Source organism: Bombus flavifrons, chromosome 1 (assembly GCF_040668555.2).
Source record: "Bombus flavifrons isolate JBK064 chromosome 1, iyBomFlav1_principal, whole genome shotgun sequence".
NCBI lineage: Eukaryota > Metazoa > Arthropoda > Insecta > Hymenoptera > Apidae > Bombus > Bombus flavifrons.
Genome location: NC_138442.1, coordinates 18,160,647 through 18,182,078, shown reverse-complemented (window position 1 = coordinate 18,182,078; position 21,432 = coordinate 18,160,647). Strand labels below are relative to the sequence as shown.

The window sequence follows — 21,432 nt, the reverse complement described above, 5'->3', positions numbered from 1 at the left end:
AATGTAGAACAAGGTAGAGTTCTATTTAAGTGCTTCATTTTTACATTTGTTAAATTTTATTTTATAAAATTCTGATAGAAGACTGAATATCAGAAGATAATGTTAATACTATACCAACGACGAGGAACGTCCATTAGGGTCTTATAAAAACTTATTGTATTATGGTACGTAGATATCGAGAGTGTTTTCTTTCACATTAAACAATTTGAGGGAAACGATCAACCTTCTTCCTCATTTTTGTTTAAATGCCCGTGGCAATAAATGATAATAGGTCGTTATTCATCATAAACGTGTCCATCAATAAGACGTTAATCATACGCTTGGTTATAATTGCGATCTGAAAGGAAATTATTTGAATATATTTTATCGATGAAAAATAATTTGATGTAGTAAATGTGAATTATATTCGTTATTTTCTTGCTTACTTGTCGTGTCAATATACGTGCATACGTGGTAAGATTAGCACGACCGTTGAACCAATTATTTATATTTGAAGAAGATAATAAGTGTTATTAAAAGTGTTATTTTGTACGATAAAGTAGAATTTTATTTATTTTGTGGCGTAGATTATAATTGGCTACATATTCGGAATAGTCCGAAGATATTGTAAATGGAAGTGTACTGATTTAGATATTGTTAACCGTATTTAATGTATTTAACAATGGAGGATGTAGAATTTGATTAATTTAAATAGTAACGAAAATTAGGTTTATCGTAGGTTGATAAATATATACGATGCTTAGTAAATATTTGATAATTCTTTTAAGCATTTGCAATTTAACGAGGCTAATCAATAAAAGAATAAGTTGGGCTTGGCAGCGAGCCATACATTTTTTAGTAAAATTAAGACTTAATTAGAAACGAGTTTTCGAACATTTCAAATGTAGGCAACATCTCTTGCTTTTGGTAATTCAAACTTTTTGTATTTCTATTACATTTTGTAATCCATAGACAGTAAAATACTGCTACAATTAATTGTTTCTCAAAGAAGAATTTTCATATTGACTTTGCTGTACCAATGTAAAGAAAAAATACAGTTACTTCGCGGTAACTTCTAACATTGTCTCAAGTCTGAGGACTGCAACCCTGTAGACAGTAACTTAAAATAACCAAGCCCTTAAACACCTAAAGAAAAGATCTTCATAAGCGTCCGAATACTATTATTAGTTGCCTAAAAGTCTTCTGGCGGAATTCAACGGTAGTGTTGCTAAAATCCGCGCGAAACGAGACGTTCCAGGCGTCTACGTTTAAATTTAAACTCGTTCCAAACGCTCCCTAACAATTCCTTCACTTCAGGACATTTCGTCGCAACGCGCGTATTGCGATAATCAACATATAGACACGTACACGTGAACGTACTTTATTACGGGCATTGTTATGAAGTGTTAATAATTAAGAGTCGGCTGGGCTTTACGCGAAAACCATTACCGTCTATTTTTAAGCGTCGCGAAACGAGGCTTCAATGCGTTCACGAACGCCATAATGGATCCGCGTGAAAGGATATTCTTTGTGCTCTTTATTGGGCAAACTGTAACGAGCGGCGGACATGTTACGCGCGCTTTATAACGCATTGTGAAAACCGTCTTCGCGTTTTTTCGACGACTAGAAAGAGAACTTTGAGCCCCGAGGTTTCGCGGATGATAATTACGGTAAAAGGGAATTTCTGCAGTTTTCGTGGTGGTAAGAGCGCGATGGACACGAAGAAAAAGGAAAAGCTCCTCCCATCCTGTGTTTTATCGAATAACAAATTACAAAGGGACGGTTGATAATAAAACCGTGTACGGCGAGTCCAAAGTAAATTACACACGGTTGATTGCACGGATGATCTAAGAGCAAATTTATGGGAACGGGTCGGGGGAAGAGCTGTTATTTCGTATAAAAGATCGGGACATTACACATTCAGCAAAGAAATTATAATAAATGCATAGAGGGAAAACGCGGCTCTTCGTTGCGTGTTTTGTTAAGGTCGTTTAATTCTGTTCTGGCTCCGGAAAACAGCTCGTAATTCTTTTCTCACGGAGGAAGGATAAGCTGATGGATTATCGCAGGAATTGTATACGTTTGATCTTAATATCTTATAATTAATAACGCTGCGATAAAAAATTGTTATGCACGATAAAGAGATAGAGACGAACGAGTTTAGTATTGCAATTACAAGAAATATATATATGAGGAACTAGAATTTTTAATTTGTAAATTAGAGAGAATTTTATGCTACTGATTAATATCTATTGAGATAAGATTTAATGAAGACATTGTTTAAAATGCTGGCCCCTTGTGGTAACGCAAGCATTACATTTAACAGTGACAGTTATAGTTGGAATAAGGAATTGTTGAGGTCATATTTGACGCACTGCAGCTACGATTCGATCTCATCTTCGTTGAATAGATGATAACATAAATAAACAAGTGTAAATAAATAAGTGAGAAAACGAAAACGTTTTTGTTTCTTTCTTCGCGATCTTCTTCAAAATGGAGCGAAAGCAAGCAAATCTCTGCAGGACATTTTTCTTAGTTTATCGTTCCCCTTCACGTTCCTGAAGTTCTCACGTTTAAATATGTATTTTCTTCTATATTTCACGTTCTATATATGTATTTTCGACACTGTAATTAACTGTACGTATGATCTTGGGACATTTCTATAATATTTCCTATATTCAAATGATCAATAGCTTCGTCTAAAATTGTCCTAACAATAGAAGACATAGATTTTACTTGTTTGTTAAAAGTAAGGAAAAAATAAACGTGACACCCACGATTAGTCAAATCTTTCTTTACCGAACCTTCGATTCTTCTTATTTCTATTCGATCATACATATGCAAAAGATGACTTCGTTATATACCCGCTGTTAATTTACATAATTGGAAGTACGTGCCTCTTTTTTCTCTCGTCAAGTGAACAGAAGCTGTCCAGCAACGCGACAAACGGAGGATAATCAATGCTATCTCTGCTCGGAACGTTTCCCTCGGTAAATGTAATTTCGGTGCACCTGAAGGAATCTGCAAGGCAAAACCAGAAGATCTATTTTCATCGCCGTCCCTCTTTCACGATCGGGAATCCACTTCGGTTTCGACGATTTTTTTCGAGGAGGTTGCGAATAAAATGCAGTAACGTACTTAGGCAATACACAGTACTATTCATACTTGTTAATTACTGCATGTTTCGTTTTAAATTTTCTCACTTCATTTTATTTCATAGAACAATTTTACGGTGCATTTCATTTTGCTATTCTGGAACTTAACAGTGAATAAAGATGGTCGAGAGAAAGGAGCATCGTGTGAAAATGACGAGAAAAAGCTACACTAAATTAAATAAAAACTATTGGAATAAAAGTTGAATTGAAATCTAATCGAATAAATTAGAATTTTGGTAAGGATTTCTTATTCATATCACGGAACTATTTGTTTATTATCGAATCGTTAAAATTAAGTTGAAGTTAAAACATCGAAGTGAGATCGTGTTCTTTAGTTGCCTGTGAAACTTCTGTTCGTGCAATGATAAAGGAAAGAAACATTAAGCACAGACGTAAACGGATATTCCGATACTGGAAAATTTCCGGGGTGCTGTTACAAGCTGGCATACCTTCTGAATACGCCACTGATAAAATTCCAGGAATTCCTTTTGCCAGAAACAAACTAGACGAGACTAGCAATAAGATTGATTTGCACTACCAAGATTCCAGCGTCTGGTTTTACCTTGCGTGCCAACCAAGCAGCTTGGAATTAAAGTTTATCCTCCACTTTTATTTTCGCCACTACACATGAACTTGTTACTTGAAATTCTAGTAACATGCGTTCCAGTTCCTGTCAAGCTGAAATTTCGGGAAAGTCTATTTCCAGAGATGCGATATCTTCTATACCTTTCTTAAAATAAATAAAATTGATCAAATATGAAAGTTTATGTTTATGTCACATTAGTATGGAAATAGAACAATTTTACATAGAAAATATGATCGAATATGTAGAACGAAGTTTTCTAATGTAAGATTTTCTTTTCTTTTTCTGGAAAATTAAGCTTGAAAAATATCTCGACATACGGATATCTAAATTTTAATTGTACGAAACTTTCTATAAACGACGATTTCTATCGTTATTAGACTTCTCTCAGAGTAAAAAAGTAACCACTTATCGTCTGTATTCATTTTTCTTCTCATTTTTAACTGACAATGGTTTATTGATAGTGTTACACAGGCGTTTAGAAGTTTAGGTGCATTTATATTCAAGGAATTCTCGAACATATACTATTACAAAAAATTATAACTTATGTTATATTTCATGAATATATAGTAAGTCTCATTTATTCAAATCACGCATTAAATCATAGGTCGAGTATATTTCTCCTATACATCATCTTGCATCAACAACGAACTTGTACTAAAGAAACACTTCAATATCGAGGCAGTAACGCGAAGTCAGACCGAAACTCGACTATCTAGTTCATTTATCAAAGTGTAACATTTCAACCTGGTAAAAATCATAATGCTAAAAGCGTCCGTGGACGCGTTGTCCGTTTATCTGGCTAGAAATTTTTTCGCCAGTCGAATAGCCTAGCGTTGAGCGTAGAATCGGAGCACGGATAAGGCCGGCTCGTTCCTGTAGGGGGGCTAAAGTAAAAAAGAAGACGTCCACTCGAAAACGCAGAGACCACTCGTGCCTAAAAGCACTTGGATCGGTATGTGGATCAATTATACCAAAGAAACGTGGTACGAATTAATGCGTGCCAAGACACAGGGCGTAAGAAAGGAAAGACTCGGGCTCGAAGTGGAACCATTCGACTCCTTTTTGTCATGTCCTTTCGTACTTAATTCTCCTCCAATCCAACGGCACAAAGCGTGCATCGCCGTTGCCATGTTTGTTTTAACGAGCCATCGAGATGAAATAATTTCATCGACTAACGACCCCTGACACCGTTCGATGCTCGAGCAACTTGTATTTCGCATGTATCTAACTTTCAATTAACTCACGGAAATGTACCTCTCGCGCGGTATATTTCTCAGTACATCTTTTTTGCTCTTTCCTATTACTCTCCTTCTCCTTCGTTCTCTTTATCTTTTTGTTTTCTTCTGTCTTACGGTAAAATTAACCTCTTGTCTGACGTCCCTCGATCTTCGCATAAAACGAACGCCAAGAAAACTCGCTCCCTCTCATCATCGAGGAACCGTATTTCCGTTTTGTACTCATTATCGTTCTCTTTCTCCTCTTCGATTTTCCGTTTCGCTCCTTTTTTTCTCCGGCCAGTCTTTCTGTCACCGATAGGTATGCCCTTCGTTCTCGTTTAAAAGGTTATGTTTTATGAATGGAGAGAGATAGGAAGATCGAGTCGGTTCGCGGATCTATTCCGCGGCGCAAAGGGCACGCAAAAAGCCGTCGGGCGGGGGACTTTAAAAGGAAACAAGCTGAAATTGCCGTAGCTAGCGTAGCACCGCGTAATTTGTGTCTGTTTGCATCTTTGTGCGTCTGACGCTGCTTCCCGCAAAGGCATCCCCTTTGATCGCTTCTAGTTAATGAAAGAACATTAAAATTCTATGGAAGTGCTTCGTTTTTCTTTGATAATGTGAAAATTGATAAGTTCCTGTATCGATGTTGACGGTATTATCTAAGGACATTGCTCAATGTACATAAATTCTTGCGATTAGCGATGTTCGTTCTTTTCCTGTAAGTTTTACGATTTTTATGGGAAGCCTGATTTGTATAATTGGTACCGGTAGAATGTGAACGTCGATTTCCTTAAAGTTATTTTAAACTTACCACTTAAAATCACTTAAAGATAGTATCTTACACACGCGTGTGAATATTCAAACTTCTCGCTCTATGGGAAGGTACTTCGTATTTTTAATTTCAATACAAACACCAATGTTATGATTATAATTATTTCTTCACTTTCCGAGTGAAGAATTTTACTCTGACAAACGATTAAGGAAATTAATTTTTAACGTTGTATCATGTTATTAAAATGTACTTTTCGAAATACGCAAAGCATTAAAGTTTCTAAAACTGCGATGCTGAATTACAAAGATCTGCTTCATAGCATTTGCATTACATATATTTCAAGTTACATATTACTAAAGAATCGAACCTTTATGTAACGTGTGTCACACTATGTAACTATTTCTCAACTATTCTTTATACTACGTTATATTGTACTTCGAATCAGATAAGTAATGTTCTAACTATGCCAAAAAAAAAACATATTCCTAACAAACAAGGTATTTTTACAAAAATTTATGTCCTAATTAAAATTTAACGCACCTCGATGTTATTATTCATCAGTACACAAATATTTACCGAAGCTAGAGCTTCACTAGAAAATATGAACATAATCGGAAATTAAAAAGGTTCGAGAACAGACGATGCGATATCAAAACATCCAAAGAGCTACACGATTAAACTACATTATACCATATGATCGATCGTTTAAGTGGATATTCCCTTGACGATGGACCGTAACTGTTCAACAGCTTCTTTTCCCATCTTTCTTTCTGTCTTAACGTCCCTCCGTTACACCCTCCGTGTAAACGAACTCCCTTTGGCTAAACGCTTCTTGGTGGCCACAGAAGACAAGCGTGTCGAGAAGACGTTCGGTTTCTTTTCTCTCGTCAGAGCTACCCTTTTCATCTCGCTCGCTCTTTCGCTCGCTCCTTTCTCCTCGTTCGAGTGAGCATGTTTTATGGATAGCCTTCTAGAGCTTTCGCGGCGCCAGCTCTTCCATAGATACATCGACCGGTCGTTGTATCTACTGCTATCATGAGCGAGCCAGGAACGTAAACGTAAATGAGACATTGGAATTAGTAGCGAGTGCCCGGTCTCCACAATGTCGTGAAATTTGAGGATGAATTATTTTGAAAATGATCGGCGGATAATACCATTCTTCTATGACGGATTAACGTAGGACGTAGAAAGTGAGTAGGAAGTGAATTTGTATCGATCCGTGAAGATTCTGTAATTAATTTATCTTTTGTCTTGGTTACGTAAAGCAGATAACCTGGGAACGATTGTTTGCTAATAGAAAATGGGATCTATGAAAGAAAGTGAAATTTCTGAACTTTGATCGATCGTGGATATTGTGTGAATAGAAAGGAACACGTAGATAGAGTTTAATTGGTTTTTGAAGCATTTAGTGTAGGATTTATTAAAATATAATTGAGCCACTGAGAATCCACATATTGGCCAATTGCATCAATTGAAAAGTAGAGAAAAGCCATGATATACGAATGCTCTTTGAGAAATCGAAGTTAATCAGATACTTATCGAATACATATCAGATATTTATAGAATCTCTCTAATGATACTGGGCATGAATTCCATGATGATTTAATATTATTTATGTTAAAGTTTACTTTCGTTCTAGATTCATCAGAAAAAGTTTTATCAAAATCTGAATATTTTTCATTTTACAATATAACAAAGATTATTTATTATATCAATATTGATATGATTTATATATTGATATGAAATAGAGAATGTACAAGGAAAGATGAAATTATAAAAATTAGAAAAACGAATATTATAGATACTATCTCCTTTATTAAATTCCTCATTTACATTGTATTAAAATATTACTTAGCATATCTTATGTTTTATAGAATAGTAAAGATTGCTTATGTTAAGGGAATATTTTGAAGTACAATAAATGCAATATAAATGTATACATTAATAGAAGGAGAGAGGAGATGGTTTGTGATTGACTGATTATAAAAACTGAACAAGTAAAAAGGAACATATGTAAGGATGGAGTGAAATACAGTGGAGTAACTGGATGGAATAACTGTAAAAGTAGAAATTATATTTTCCTGAAGCATTCGTAATAATATCAGAGTAATTTTGAGGATTGAATAACAATCTTATATTAGAAAGAAAGAACTATTACAGATATTCCGTTATTATTAATTAGTAATTACATACCCAGATAGTTAATAAAGTATATAATAAAGCTTCTCCTAATTAGTTTAGTCATCGTCACCTTTCTTAATAGAACGTTATCATACGTGAATACAAGAAATTTCTACAAGTGCGACGTATATCTCGAGATTTGACAATGTCAAGAGTTCATTTAATGACATGGATGAATGAAACTTCAAACAAGTTGTGATAATTGAATGGAATCTGAAACAAAATTTGGTCAGACCATGTTTGGTAAAAGCTGTACTCATTTCCGATACATTAACCATAGTGGAAGACTCATTTTGTGACAACGAAATTCGTCGACACTAATGAGAATTACTTGTCTGACTCATACCTCGTGATGTAACCTTCGTTCTTATGGTACTTTAAACAGGTGTGTCAGGATTTAAAAAGATTCATGGACTTTCCATTCGGTAGTGCAAAAATTTACTTGAAAGGAGGACAAATGAAAGAAATATAACGTAAAATAATATTGGAGCTTTTACGTCCTACTTCGTTTCGTGTGAAAGATTTTTAATTTTAATGACATTTTACATTTATTTTAAATTTCTGCATCTCTGTATAACGAACGAAAAGGGAAAAAGTGTTCTTTGTTAATCCCTTTTCAAAATAACAAACTTTATCATGAAATACATTATTCAAAAAGTATCGTGTATTTAATCAATTGAATGTATCAATTTGTTTTAACTTCTACTGTTTTCTTTTTTCCAATTAAATATTTTTAATGTCTTACAAATATAAAAAGGATATATTTAAAGAGAGGGGAGTGTATGTAAGATGAGCTAGAATTAAACAATTTATTAGATTATAACTCAAAATTGCTATTTATTGAAATATTCCACAAATTTTTTCTAAAATAAAATTTCTTTAAATTATTGATAAATCACAATATTTATGTTGCAATTGATATTGAAAGTTATTCAAAAATCAGAAACTATTGTGTCCTTATTATATACTTATAGTAATAATAGGCTGACTTAAAAATACCTAAATTTGTGAAATAACTCATTACTAATTCATAAATGCGCTTCATGTATGTTGTATCAGCATATACATTTCTTTAAGCACAATCTAATAGAGGATTAATTTAATAGTTCTCATTTAGGAGCCCAGTTGGTGACCGGTTTTAATTAACCGCTTTTTAATTAAAACTTTTGTTGTTATGTACGCTTTATCAATATTTATTATTATACATTTATAACAATTCGAAATTGGCTTCAAAAATGCACAAAGTCATGAAAAACCGAAATACTAGCTCAACATAAATACCCTTAATCACGACTATAATATACATACTTCTTTAAAAGCGATTCAGTAGAGAACCTACTTAATGGTCCCCACGTTAGAAGAGTCCAGCTGACGTAACCGATATTTTTAACTGAGCCCTTTTGTTTCGCCGATTCGTGGTCCTGTTTTATGTTCGTCCTTCCAGTTTGCCCCATTCGCCGCTTTCACGTCGACCCCTCGTAATGTCAGCCACGAGAGTGTTTGATCTTTCAACGAGGTTTCCGTGAATTTCAAAGGTTCGTCTCGCGGAGGCGGCGTTTAAATTCCATGTATGGCCGAAGCAGCCGGAGAAAGGAATTTGTCGTCTGCAAGGCAACTCTTTAGATACGACTATTATGCGTCCTGCGAGGCAACCATTACAGAGTGAATACAAACGAGCTTCTGATGGCGGACCAGTCTTCCCCCCTTCAGAAATGAAGTCGTATTTCGTAGAACGAACCGTACCTGTACGCGTACAGTAGCGGTTGCTGTATCGGACAGGTTTTAATTCGCGAACCTCCTGTATTCTCGTACCAACCTGCTAAAACGTATGTGCGATAATGTAATAATAATGTGACACAGTTTCTCGTCCTTAACCCGGGCGGGATGTTGGAGAACAATGGAATAATGGAGGAACAGAAAAAATAATAGAGCCTACAAAGACGAAGAATTATACGACAGACCTACAGCTTGTGAATTAGCAGAGTATTATGGTAAAATGAATAGAGCGAAATAGTAGAAAGTAAAAAGTAAAGAATTACATTACAGTGTCTAATTTCACTGACAGTAAGTGTTGTGATGAAACGATTTAATTATTAGATTTTAACGCGTACACATTATGATCTGGAGACTTAAATATTGATGTTGTTTTATAGATCATCAAGTCGTATCTCGATATAAATTTTTGTTTGTTTAAAAATTTGAGAAGATACTTGAGTTTATTATCTCATGATATGAAAAAATTATATAATAATGTGAACATTATATAAAATATGAACAAATTATATAAGCAAGTATGAAATAATCATACTGCTTTTTGTATTGAATAATTAACTGAATTATGTTTTATAGCATATCGAAGATAAGAGTTACAGTACATCGTATGTAATTTTATTTAAAGTTATCGCTCTATAATATCATTACATTATATTAATTACAGTTTATAATGCTATCATTTGCAATAATGGATAGATAGGTACCAGGGAAACAGTTCATTTAAAGAATCATTTAAAATACAAGAAGTTAAAGAAACGAGAAAATTAAATTTTGATTGATACTTTCATAAAACGTGATATCACATGTTTTAATTAAACCTGGAATTTTCTAATGAAAGAATAAATATTAAATAAAATATATTTTTTAAATGTTTTACTATTTCTTATTTCAGATTAAACATTACTATAATACAAGTTTAAAGTGATAAAAAAGTTATTTATTTCAATAATACAATAATTCAAATATTATAAATCTATACATATAAAGTTACAAACCAGTCGTATGAAATAATAAAAGAAAAATGTTTTACGACTATTCCTCTATTTTTTAAATTGCCAATAGAATAGATAACTGTTATTACTATAGTAAAAGATTTTTAGTATAAACATTTTCAACTTTCTATACTATTAATTCCATTAACATGGATTAAAACGGATCATTATACCTAGAACTTTCAAATTAATTAATCCTAAAGTATAAACAAACCCTCATTGAAAAGAAAATACTTTTCCCACTCATGAAAAACTTGATTAATATCAATATCTATTACGAATTGAGGCCATCATTCCCATGACAATTCCTTCATCGGTAGTCGATAGCGATTAAATTTCAGAAATACCATAGTGTCGGTATATGTCGTGTTCGGGGGGATGATAGCTATTCGGCTGTTCTCGTGATCGCTCGGTTACGCTCGGCTTTAGCTACACCGCCCGGACCCGTCAGTCTCGCGCATGATTTCGTAGTGAGAGGAAGCGTTCCTTCGTTTCGTTGCTTATTCTTCGACGCGGAAAAAATCAATCATATTTTCGTAAACGACTAACGCTAAAACGATTAGTTTACTATATTAAAAAAGACGTAAAAGGACCATCGGGTGATAAACAAGTAGTGTGTCAAGACGATCGGTCAGTGATAAACGATTAGTGTTGAGTCGCTCGTGATCGATTCTTGTGTGTATCCTGTCAAGGTGTTTTCTACCGTTCTCTGGTCAGGATATTATGCTACCGATCGCGTGTGCTGTAAGATCGTTTTGACTCGAGGGGCAGTCGACTACAGATCACTGGCAAAATGTTACCACAGACCCCTGACATTATTCCTACGACTTTGAATCAGGTAAGCGAAAACGATTCGAATATTACTTTTGGTTTATTTTACTCGTTCCGCGTAGTGACCTTCAACCTGAAAGTCTCTGCCTGTTTCGATACGGTCAGTGTGTTTTTACTGACGATGGCGAAACGCGAACGTTCTGTTTCCGTGACACGCGAGAGACGTTGTATTTATGTCTGTTCCAGGAATTTTCTTACGCGTCAAATACATTCGGATTTTTGCTCTACTACCTTTTTTCTGTGTCTCTTTCGTTTCGTAACGTAAACTTGTTTCGTCAGCGTGGAGAAATTTGTGAAACGCCTTTGACGTGACTCGTCAGTTTTTATCGAAAATTTCGCGTAGATGTGCATTAATATACCACAAACACGATACATAACCAATGTTCGATTATATCGATTTGCTAACGTGCGAAGTCGAAAGTAGTGGTAACCGCCAAATACCGATTGCGAGATTCTGTGTTGAATAACCTTATGTATTCTTCGTTACGTGAAGACAGGAATACAATAATTATTGTATAAGACTCGACGATTGGTCGAAATATTTGGGATATTGATTAAACGAATGCGAACTGTCAGAAATGATCGATATTAATAGTGCTTATTTTAACGAATTCAAGTTCACAGTATAATTTCCACGATTATTTAAAATATAAAAATTTTATTACCAATATCAATATACCGTTTGAGATAAAATTATACGATTACAGTACAATATTTTGCAATTATTTTAAGTATATGAATCTTTTTTGTAATATCGATTATTCGAAATACGTATATCAGTTTACATATCGATTAATCAAATGAAAATTATCGATATTAGTAGTGTTCAGTCTAACATTTATATTTACAGTACAAATTATCCAAAGTATTCCAATTCCCTTGACAATATCGATTAATCGAATGGAAAATGTTCGAAATGATCGGTATTATTGGTGCTTATTATAACAGTACTATATCACAGGTTGGGGCAACGCGCCATTCCTGTCAAGATGGCGTGGAAAAGACAAATATTTGCGGTTCGTAGTTGCCGGTTCAAGAACATCGTCTTGTGAGAACAAAAAGTTCTTTATATCGCACATCACGTTATGTCAATATTACACGTTCACGTCTATGGTCCTTCCCAATGTAATAAACGTCAGTGGTAATTAGTGCTGGACGACAGGTTAGTTCATCGATAATGTCTCGGGAACCGATTAATCGAATTCCATTGGATTATTTTAAACGTGCGAACCCGCTGTGTGTCGCTTATACGTAACTGGCGTATCGTAAACGGGTTTCAAGTTCCTTGCCTCGCGAGCCATCGTATTTATTTCATAGAATGTACTTAGAATTCCGTTTCTTGCAACTGGTTGCAATTTAAGCTAAGGTTAAGTTAAGCGGCATGTGATATTTAATTAAAATGGTTATTGACCTTGAAAGCTGCCAGCAGGTACATATAACGTTTCTTCATTTTCGTAGGAAGCTACGTATGTATAGTATGTAGTAATAGTTGTACCTAGAAAATTATATTTCATGTTCTATACTCTGATATTTACGTACAAGTTTTATATGTTATATACAGTTGAGGTTAGATTTTATCAACGATCTACATCCTATATCGATCTTAATTTCTAGTTTAATGAAAATTAGATCTCTCCAGATCTTTTTTTCTAAATAGAAATTATTATCTAATTTATAACGTCAGAAATTTTGATATATTATACATATTTGAGGTTATACATATGAACTCCACTGACATTCCGTATTTAATATGTAACTTAACTCCACTCTTATTCTTTTAAAAATTAGAGCTGTCTGGTCTTCTTTTAGAATAAAAATGAACATTTAATAATTCCATGATTTTAAATAATTTTTAACTAAGCAGTATGTTTTTAAATAGTAGTAAAAATATATATGTAGAAATCATGATAGCAAATTTATATGGCGGAGAATATGACTTAAATAAACGATTGGAATGATAGTGCAAATTGGGTAGCTTAAAAAAGCGAGTAGTACTAGTAGTTTTTAGTAGTACTTGTTCACAATGGTTATAAAAGCAAACGAGCGTTTTTAGGCAAATAGGTACAAGTAATATTTTACAGTCATAGGAAAAAGATAGAAAGATAGAGAATGACATTGAGCATACAATAGCTTTGCCTGTGTATCGCTTTTTATTGCTAATACACAGCAAAGAAACTCTCGGTTAAAGAATATTAAACGAAGGAAAAAAGAAGTTCCTTCCACCTACCAGCCAACAAAATTATTTAAGGCGTCATTCTAGGTAACAGATGTTTATTTGATTAAATAGTCGTTTCTTTGTGGAAATCATTTACTTTTTATCATTTCGTGATGACCGTGATGAGCGTGGCAAATTTTATTATTATATGAAAAGTTTTGATTATGTTTAGTAATTTCAATTTTGTTGATGATCTTTTTTTTCCACTTATTAGTAATATTAACTCTTCTTTGGCAAACTGCGGTACTACACACTTATTTTTTTCTAAATTTTTATCTATATTTTATAAAGTTTTTTCGTAAGTTTAGAAACATAAGAATAGACTTAAACATAAACGATCCACGATTTGCCTATGGAGGGAGGGTTAATATTGTACTACTAATTTTATTCCATATTTTTTTTATAATATTCTGATTCTCTATTCTGTTACTTGCTTATTAAATATTATATTTGTTATTTCAAACAATTGAGCTCCAGTCTATTAGCATAACAACCGTATAAGTGAACACTACAATTGTAACAATTATCGATGTTACCAGTTCAATTAACATTAAGATCAATATAAGCTACGTGTGTTTTTCTTTTTCATCAAACACAAGATAAAACACATAATGGCTATGTCTATAATACATAATGGAAACATACATACGTATTGTGTTCGAAAACGACCATTTACATTTTTCGATTATATTAATCATTCGTAAAAAATGTTACAATTTCAAAGATTTTGCTGTGCTAGATAGTTAATATTACCTACATTTGTTTGCCTCTCTTATCAAAATAATAGAATATTCTCAATTAATGGAAAATAATTCAGGTGTATTTCGGTCTAACCGCAACCACGCTTACGTTACCATAAATTCCATCAACAGCATCATCGCATTGATAGCAAACGCCCCTCTTCGCGCGATTCCGCTCCAATTAGAAAAGCGTAATCACTGCAAACCGCGATCATTGGCTTTATTGGTATCGATTGCCCACATGGATCTACTTATTGGCGGTTCTAAATAACTCGAAATAATAAAAAGAGTTTTGTGATTCTCTGGTCAAAGTGGCTAACCAATTATAAAATATTACATTTTCCGATTTTCTTTTCGTAAGATAGACGAACGCAGAACAAAAAATTTTGTTTCGAATCATTGACGCGTTTGATATATTGGTTCAATCTTTCGACTAAAATTATTAATTTCCTAGAAAGATGAAAGGATATAGAAAGAAATAATATATTAAATTCGTCGATTAATTTGAAATATTGATTAATCTAGAATATCCGCCCTTTTAGATTGTAGGCTTCGTGAAATCCTTCATTGCCTCGTTAATTAAAATCTTTATCGGCCTGAAATATCGACTTTTCGATTAATATCATTCAGTAACGTAGAAGAATACAGGACAAAGTAATTCGTCAAAACTTCTGATTATCTAGAATATCAGAATATAGTAGGTTGTCCGAAATGTTCCTTTCGTTTTATAAGGAAATAATAGACGCACAATGTTTTTTGTTTTATATTAGTTTATTGAATTATGCACGAATATAATAATAGAAATAGAACGAAATGGATCGCGCCTAATTCAATAAAATAATATAAAACAGAAATTGTTGTTCGTTTATTATCCTCTTATAAAACGAAAGAGACTTTTCGGACAACCTAATGTATAACAAATATAAAGTATAGGACAAAATAATTGTAACGAACCTAGAATATCAGTTATTTAATTATTTAAATATCCGCCAATTTATTTACAAATATTCTGATTACAATTTTCGACTGGTATATTATCAACTCGCTGATTGAAATCTCTGATAAATGTACAATATCATTTAATCAAAGATTTTTATCAACTTGGAATGTAAATATTATGACTAAGATTCCCACGCATTGGAAATATGAGTCCTGTGACAAACATTTTCAGAATTCTATATTTGACTCATTGATTTTAATCTCGCCCGATTTCTGTAGCGGAGCGGAAGTGGTTCCGTTTGCCGATGTCATCCTATTTTCCGGGTACTCTGGATGACTGGAAACACGCCCACTACTGCCTCTCTCCTCGACAGGTTTCACTGTCGCGGATTTCGTCGAACTTGAACGGCACGCTCGTTTCAGGTTTATCGTTCGTGGAAAGGTGCGTGACGTACGTGGCCAGAGAATTCTTGAGGCAGACTCTTATCGATTGTTTCGAAAGTCGACACCGCGTTGCTCGCTCTGCATGGCTACGAACAGAATTCGTACTTTTCGAAATAAAATCGATAATACGATTTTATAAATTTGATCTCGTATAGTCACATTAGTATTTCACATTTGTACTATGAAAGCGAGATTTTTGTTTCGTAGTTACGTCTCTGAAGAGTTAAACAGGTGTTTTAATTATGTAACTTGTTTGGTACTTGTTATTGACGTTTTCTATATAGAAAATTTGTTTGAGACAGAGGAGTTCCATTTTGTAGCATTTAAAATATTTTTGTTGAAGTAATTAGTATGCTAATAAGCTGACTTTAATTAAAAAATAAATTACATTTATATGTTTAAAAATTATATTTATATAATTATATTTTTAATTATTATAACGAATGCGAATTTATTCTATGAATAGATTCTATTTAATTTTATTAAAAATAAGCTTAAATAGTGCAAACGAATACAGAATACATGAACAAAGGTTAGATACAGATGAATTTCATATCTTCTTTACTCATTCGTTTATTCTAGGGATAAATTTTATCTACTTCTGTTTTATCCTTATCTTAAATTTAAAAGATAGTTATTAATAACTTTTTATTTGTTAACTTCGAAGAAACTGGAGGGTACTTAGGATACACTAAAGAGCCATAAAAGTGTTTTAAACTGTTTATCATTCGGTCGTAAAAATGCTAATGACTCAGCAGCTTCGAAAAAATGAAACATAATTTTTGCCGTGTCATACTCACCCATTGAAATCGTCTAAACACGTCTGCTTCGTATTCTTTATCTGCTAGAAAAATATTAAAAGATGACCTGTTTCTGATGAACACTCACAAGAAGGATATTTGAATGACATTGCAGTCCCTGTAAAACACGATCGTGATTTTCATAACAGATATTCGCGCAGAGTAATGCTTCGAATTAATGTTGTAATCACGGTATATATCGATCTACACTATCGATTCTGTAACTTTCAATTATTAGCAGTTTGACATGCTTCAGCAATTCCAACTACGAAATTACAAATTTCATAGTACGATTTTATTTGCATTTGTGAATATAAATGTGAATTTTTTACCTTATACTTTGTTAGGCTAATTCTCTGTTGAGAAATTCTTCAGAAAATTCTAGAGATAGCTAAACAAAATTACGAACTTGAAAAATGTTTATTTATATACAGTATATTTAAATAATTATAATTAAAATGCTATGACGAAGAGAAATAGCTATATTATAATCATGTTTTCATATTAATAAGAATTCAAATTAAATTTGCCAAAAGGACCCGCATATGTACTTCTCATGATTATAAAAATATAATAAATCTGAAAATCACATTGACAAGTTTGATAGTTCTGTTGTTAAGAATCCATTAAAACCTTGTTATCGATCACCAAAATTTTCATTCTTGAAATTCCATATAATAAAACTAAATCCAATAAAATACTTTTATCCGAACCTTTGGCACTGGAGACGACGACAAACTCGCGAACACCAGCGGTGCCATTGAAACTTTCTCACGAAACTTGTTAGGAGACCTTTCCACTCTTTTCGGAGAACTAGTCGCGTAAATACAAGAATATTTTTACTAAATTACTTTATTAACTTTTGTTTTCGCATCTTCTTGATTGTATCTCGAAAGCATCAAAAGAACATTATTGAAAAGACTTTGTCTAGGTAGTATTTTGTACTTACGAAAATGTTTCATCGAGCGCAAGGATTAATATTTAAATAACCATTCTGAATTTTGTATTAACCAGTGATGGCTTCGAAGGACGATAAGTTCAATCGTGTTAATAATGCAAACCGCGCCGAGTAGTCGAGGAATTATTTATCGAGATGTCTTCATTGTCAGAGTGAACCTTGAACTTCGAAATTCCATTCAGTAAAACTATTGTTACATCGAGTACAAAACTCTCTACTCTCATCCTTGATATTTAAATAACTGTTTTAAACCTTCTTACTTCCCATCAACCGCAGAGAACAATGAGAAAGAGATCTTTTCACTGAATCACCCTCCAGTTTTAGACCAACGTCTGGAGTCTGAAAGGAACTGGCTCTTAACTTAGCAACAAACTATTGCTGTTCTATTTGCGGCCTTGATATTAATTGCTATTTAAGATAACGGCGAAAGCGTACGTAGGAAAGATACATTGGCACACATTCGTTGCCATTTACGGAAACGTACGAGTATGTATAATGTATACGGTTGGTTGCTCAATGATCCAGAGTATAATAAATACGTTGAAGTGATTCGCAGAAATTTCTTAATCATTCATATGTTTATTTGCGTATCGATTAAGCGTGCTTACACAACTACTTGCAACGCCCGATATGATTATGTATATGTATTGTACGTACATGTATGACTATATTATTGCTAATTGGTGGTTTTGTGTGGGTGGATACCGATATGAACGTACGTGGAAGGTTAATTATTATTATACGGAAACATCGAGTTAAACAAAATGGTAATGAAAACGTTACCTGATACGAGATGCTTGGTCAGTATCTTTTGTTATGGGTCTAATGCGATGATAGATCTAACCATACGCATAACCATAAAGAATAATTAGATAACTAAATAAACAATGACTAATCTTATAGAATGAAAAGATAACTATAAATTTCCGTTAGATATTTTTAAACACCAATACAAACACGAAGCTTCTGTTACTCTCCGATAAAAAGCACATATTCTTATATTGTTAACTGTAAACTATTAGGTTGTCCCAGAAGTTTCTTTCTTTTTATACGGAATTAGTAGGTGCACAACTTGTTTTGTTTTATATTTATAGAATTATTTTGAAGTAATAGAAGTGGGTCATATGCAATTCGATAAAACAATATAAAAGGAAAAATACTGTGCATCTATCATTTCCTCATAAAACGAAAGAAACTTTTCGGACAACCTAATATTATATAAAACGGGAACGATACGTTCGAACGTAAAGAAAAATGACACGTAAAGAAAATTAAAAGAATTATAAATAAAAAAGAAATCTTCATATTTAATTATATAGATGAAGAAATATTTACATTATAATACGTAAAGTCAGTCGCCTTCGTGCCAGTAGTTTAAGGCTTAAGATTATTTCTACTGTATATTTCAAAAATTATTTCGTACGATTCTATTTCTTAGAAAAATATGATTTATATAAGGGGAAGTTTAGTATCAGGTAATAATGTGATAAATAAATCTGATGATAAATAATGTGGTAAATAAAGCCTGCGCATATTATCGAATTATAGTTTGGTTACTACTATTGTTTTATCAGGTTTGCTTCATGCAAACACCACGCAAAACGATCACAGCAGATTTCGCAAGAGTGGAAATGACGTGATCGCGGTGTAAAAAGGGAAGATTAAGATGAAACGTCGATAGTATGATAAATGAAGGAAAGTATTCGCAATGTTAAGACATTAATGTCGCATGTCTGAGGCACGTTAAAGAGCCATGAGATCGCATTAAAAGGAGAATGGGGTCAGTTTGGTAATTTTGAGGAAGCTCGAATACAATCGGTCGATACTGGAATATATACGTATGTATATCCGACAAAAGTTTTGAACTAAGTAAAATTGGTTTGATATTAACAATAACTGCGCTATGAAAGATGAAGTGCAGCTTTGTTTCGAACACTAGATAATAATAATTTATTATAAATCTTTACTAATAATGTAGACATTTAGTATAAGGATTTTTAATTAATCGTTTGATCAATCTTTTTGAATATAAAACAAACTTTGGTTTTAGCTATTAGTAACTTTCATCTTTATCTTAAATAGAAATCGATATTGGATCTTATGAACTCGTTTTAATTTTAGACAACGTAACAAATAGAATAGCGTAAAGTTTACGTAAGATTTAAACGTGTATTTGTTTCAAATAAAATATAATCGGCCGTGAAAATATTATTTCGATATTGAAAAATGTTATCCTTTCGTTACAATTGAACACACAAACTTTTCAATTCCACGATATTGACACAAAAGGAGCTGCACTTGTCACTTTCAACGAGCGCAGATTTCTCAAAAAATAAAACAGAGAAAATGTTGTTTTAGTATTTCATTTTTCTCGTATACTTCGATTTGTTCCAGTATAAGAACGTTCCTCAGATGTATCACAACACTAACTTACACCAACATGATTCACATATCAACATATAGCTACTTGAATTTAGATTAAGTTTAGATTCTCCACGGTATTCGTTTAAAATTTAAATCTCAGTCAAATATAATGTTCTCCAAAATACTATATGCTTCATCGATAGTTGTCTCAGCTGCGACTTCATCGAAACGAAATTTAATAACGAATCATCTCGAAGAGCAGTTCTACGCAAAAGAAATGAACGCGATTATTTCTACGATGGAAAAGAACAGAGGACTTTAATGATGTAGATTTACTATTCTTCGAGCGCTTGCTTTGTGGTTAACGATCACGTTATGTGTTAACGACGCCGCTCTCGACCTCCTCGTCACGAACACTGTGACTTCTGTGGCATCGAGCTTTGTGTGCCGGCTTTTGCGTTCTTTGACGACGAAAACGTATTACTAGCCGCTGCTCGACAGCTGAATATATGTACACTGTGATTTAAATTCCTCGTTCCTGCGCGTTTGTCCTAACAGAAATGCCTCTAATTGTTGGCGTATCAACCAGAGGAGAGAAATTATGGAATTTGAGATACTTCATTCGATTTGTGTTGAAACGATGCTCAAACGTATAGTGGCTCACGAAAGTACTCGTAAATTTACTATAAAAGACTTATACGTATTTTGTACGTATATTGTATAGAATTATATAAAATATGATATGACACAGTTTGAAATTTCGGTAACACTGTAACGAGACGCAAAATTGCTATGATTACGTATATTGAAACAAATTTTTAATCGATCGGAAAATATAGTAGAAGTTACAAGATATTTGTTACAAACTTGTATTTAATAAGAAAATTAGTATACGGTATGAATAGCCGCCTTAAGTTTGTAATAATATCGAATGGTATCAAACGGAGTATGTATTGGGTTGGCAACTAAGTGATAGCGGATTTTGTCATTAGGTGGTATAGACAAAATCCGCAATCACTTAGTTGACAACCCAATAGTATTTTGGAGCGTATATTTTAGTGGACTTTTTGGAGCATATATTTGATTAAGATTTAAATTTTAAACAAATATTGTAGAAACAGATGCTGTATACATTACATGTACGGTGAGTTGTGAATCGTGATTGTGTAAGTCAATTCACTGTTATTTTTTATAAGATACTATTCAATATTTTATAAGATTCAATATATTTTTAAAAACTGTAAGAACGTGTTCTAATATGAAACTAAATAGAACGTGCTTTTATCTGATCAAACTTGAATGGTCAAAGTGTTGATATTAACATTCAGCTCACGGTCAAATGTCTGTCTTAAATTCTTTTCGTAATCTATACTATTGGCGCCATAAACGCATTTTTCTTGAGATAAGATAAATGATAATTACTACGGATTTATCATCAACTTATGAAATAGACGGGAGAAACATAAAAAAGTGTCTAAGAATGAGC

The 21,432-nt window shown here is 33.1% G+C and overlaps 1 protein-coding gene across 1 annotated transcript in view; it reads left to right on the top strand.

Annotated features, from left to right (window-relative positions):
• Nucleotides 1-11,095: 11,095 nt before the first annotated feature.
• p130CAS (Serine_rich_CAS and FAT-like_CAS_C domain-containing protein p130CAS) overlaps nucleotides 11,096-21,432 on the top strand; it is a 162,859-nt gene continuing 152,522 nt past the window's right edge. The window contains exon 1 of the mRNA XM_069114216.1: nucleotides 11,096-11,493. Coding sequence (XP_068970317.1) covers nucleotides 11,449-11,493 — 45 coding nt within the window. The 5' untranslated portion in view covers nucleotides 11,096-11,448. The remainder of the gene's footprint in view (nucleotides 11,494-21,432) is intronic.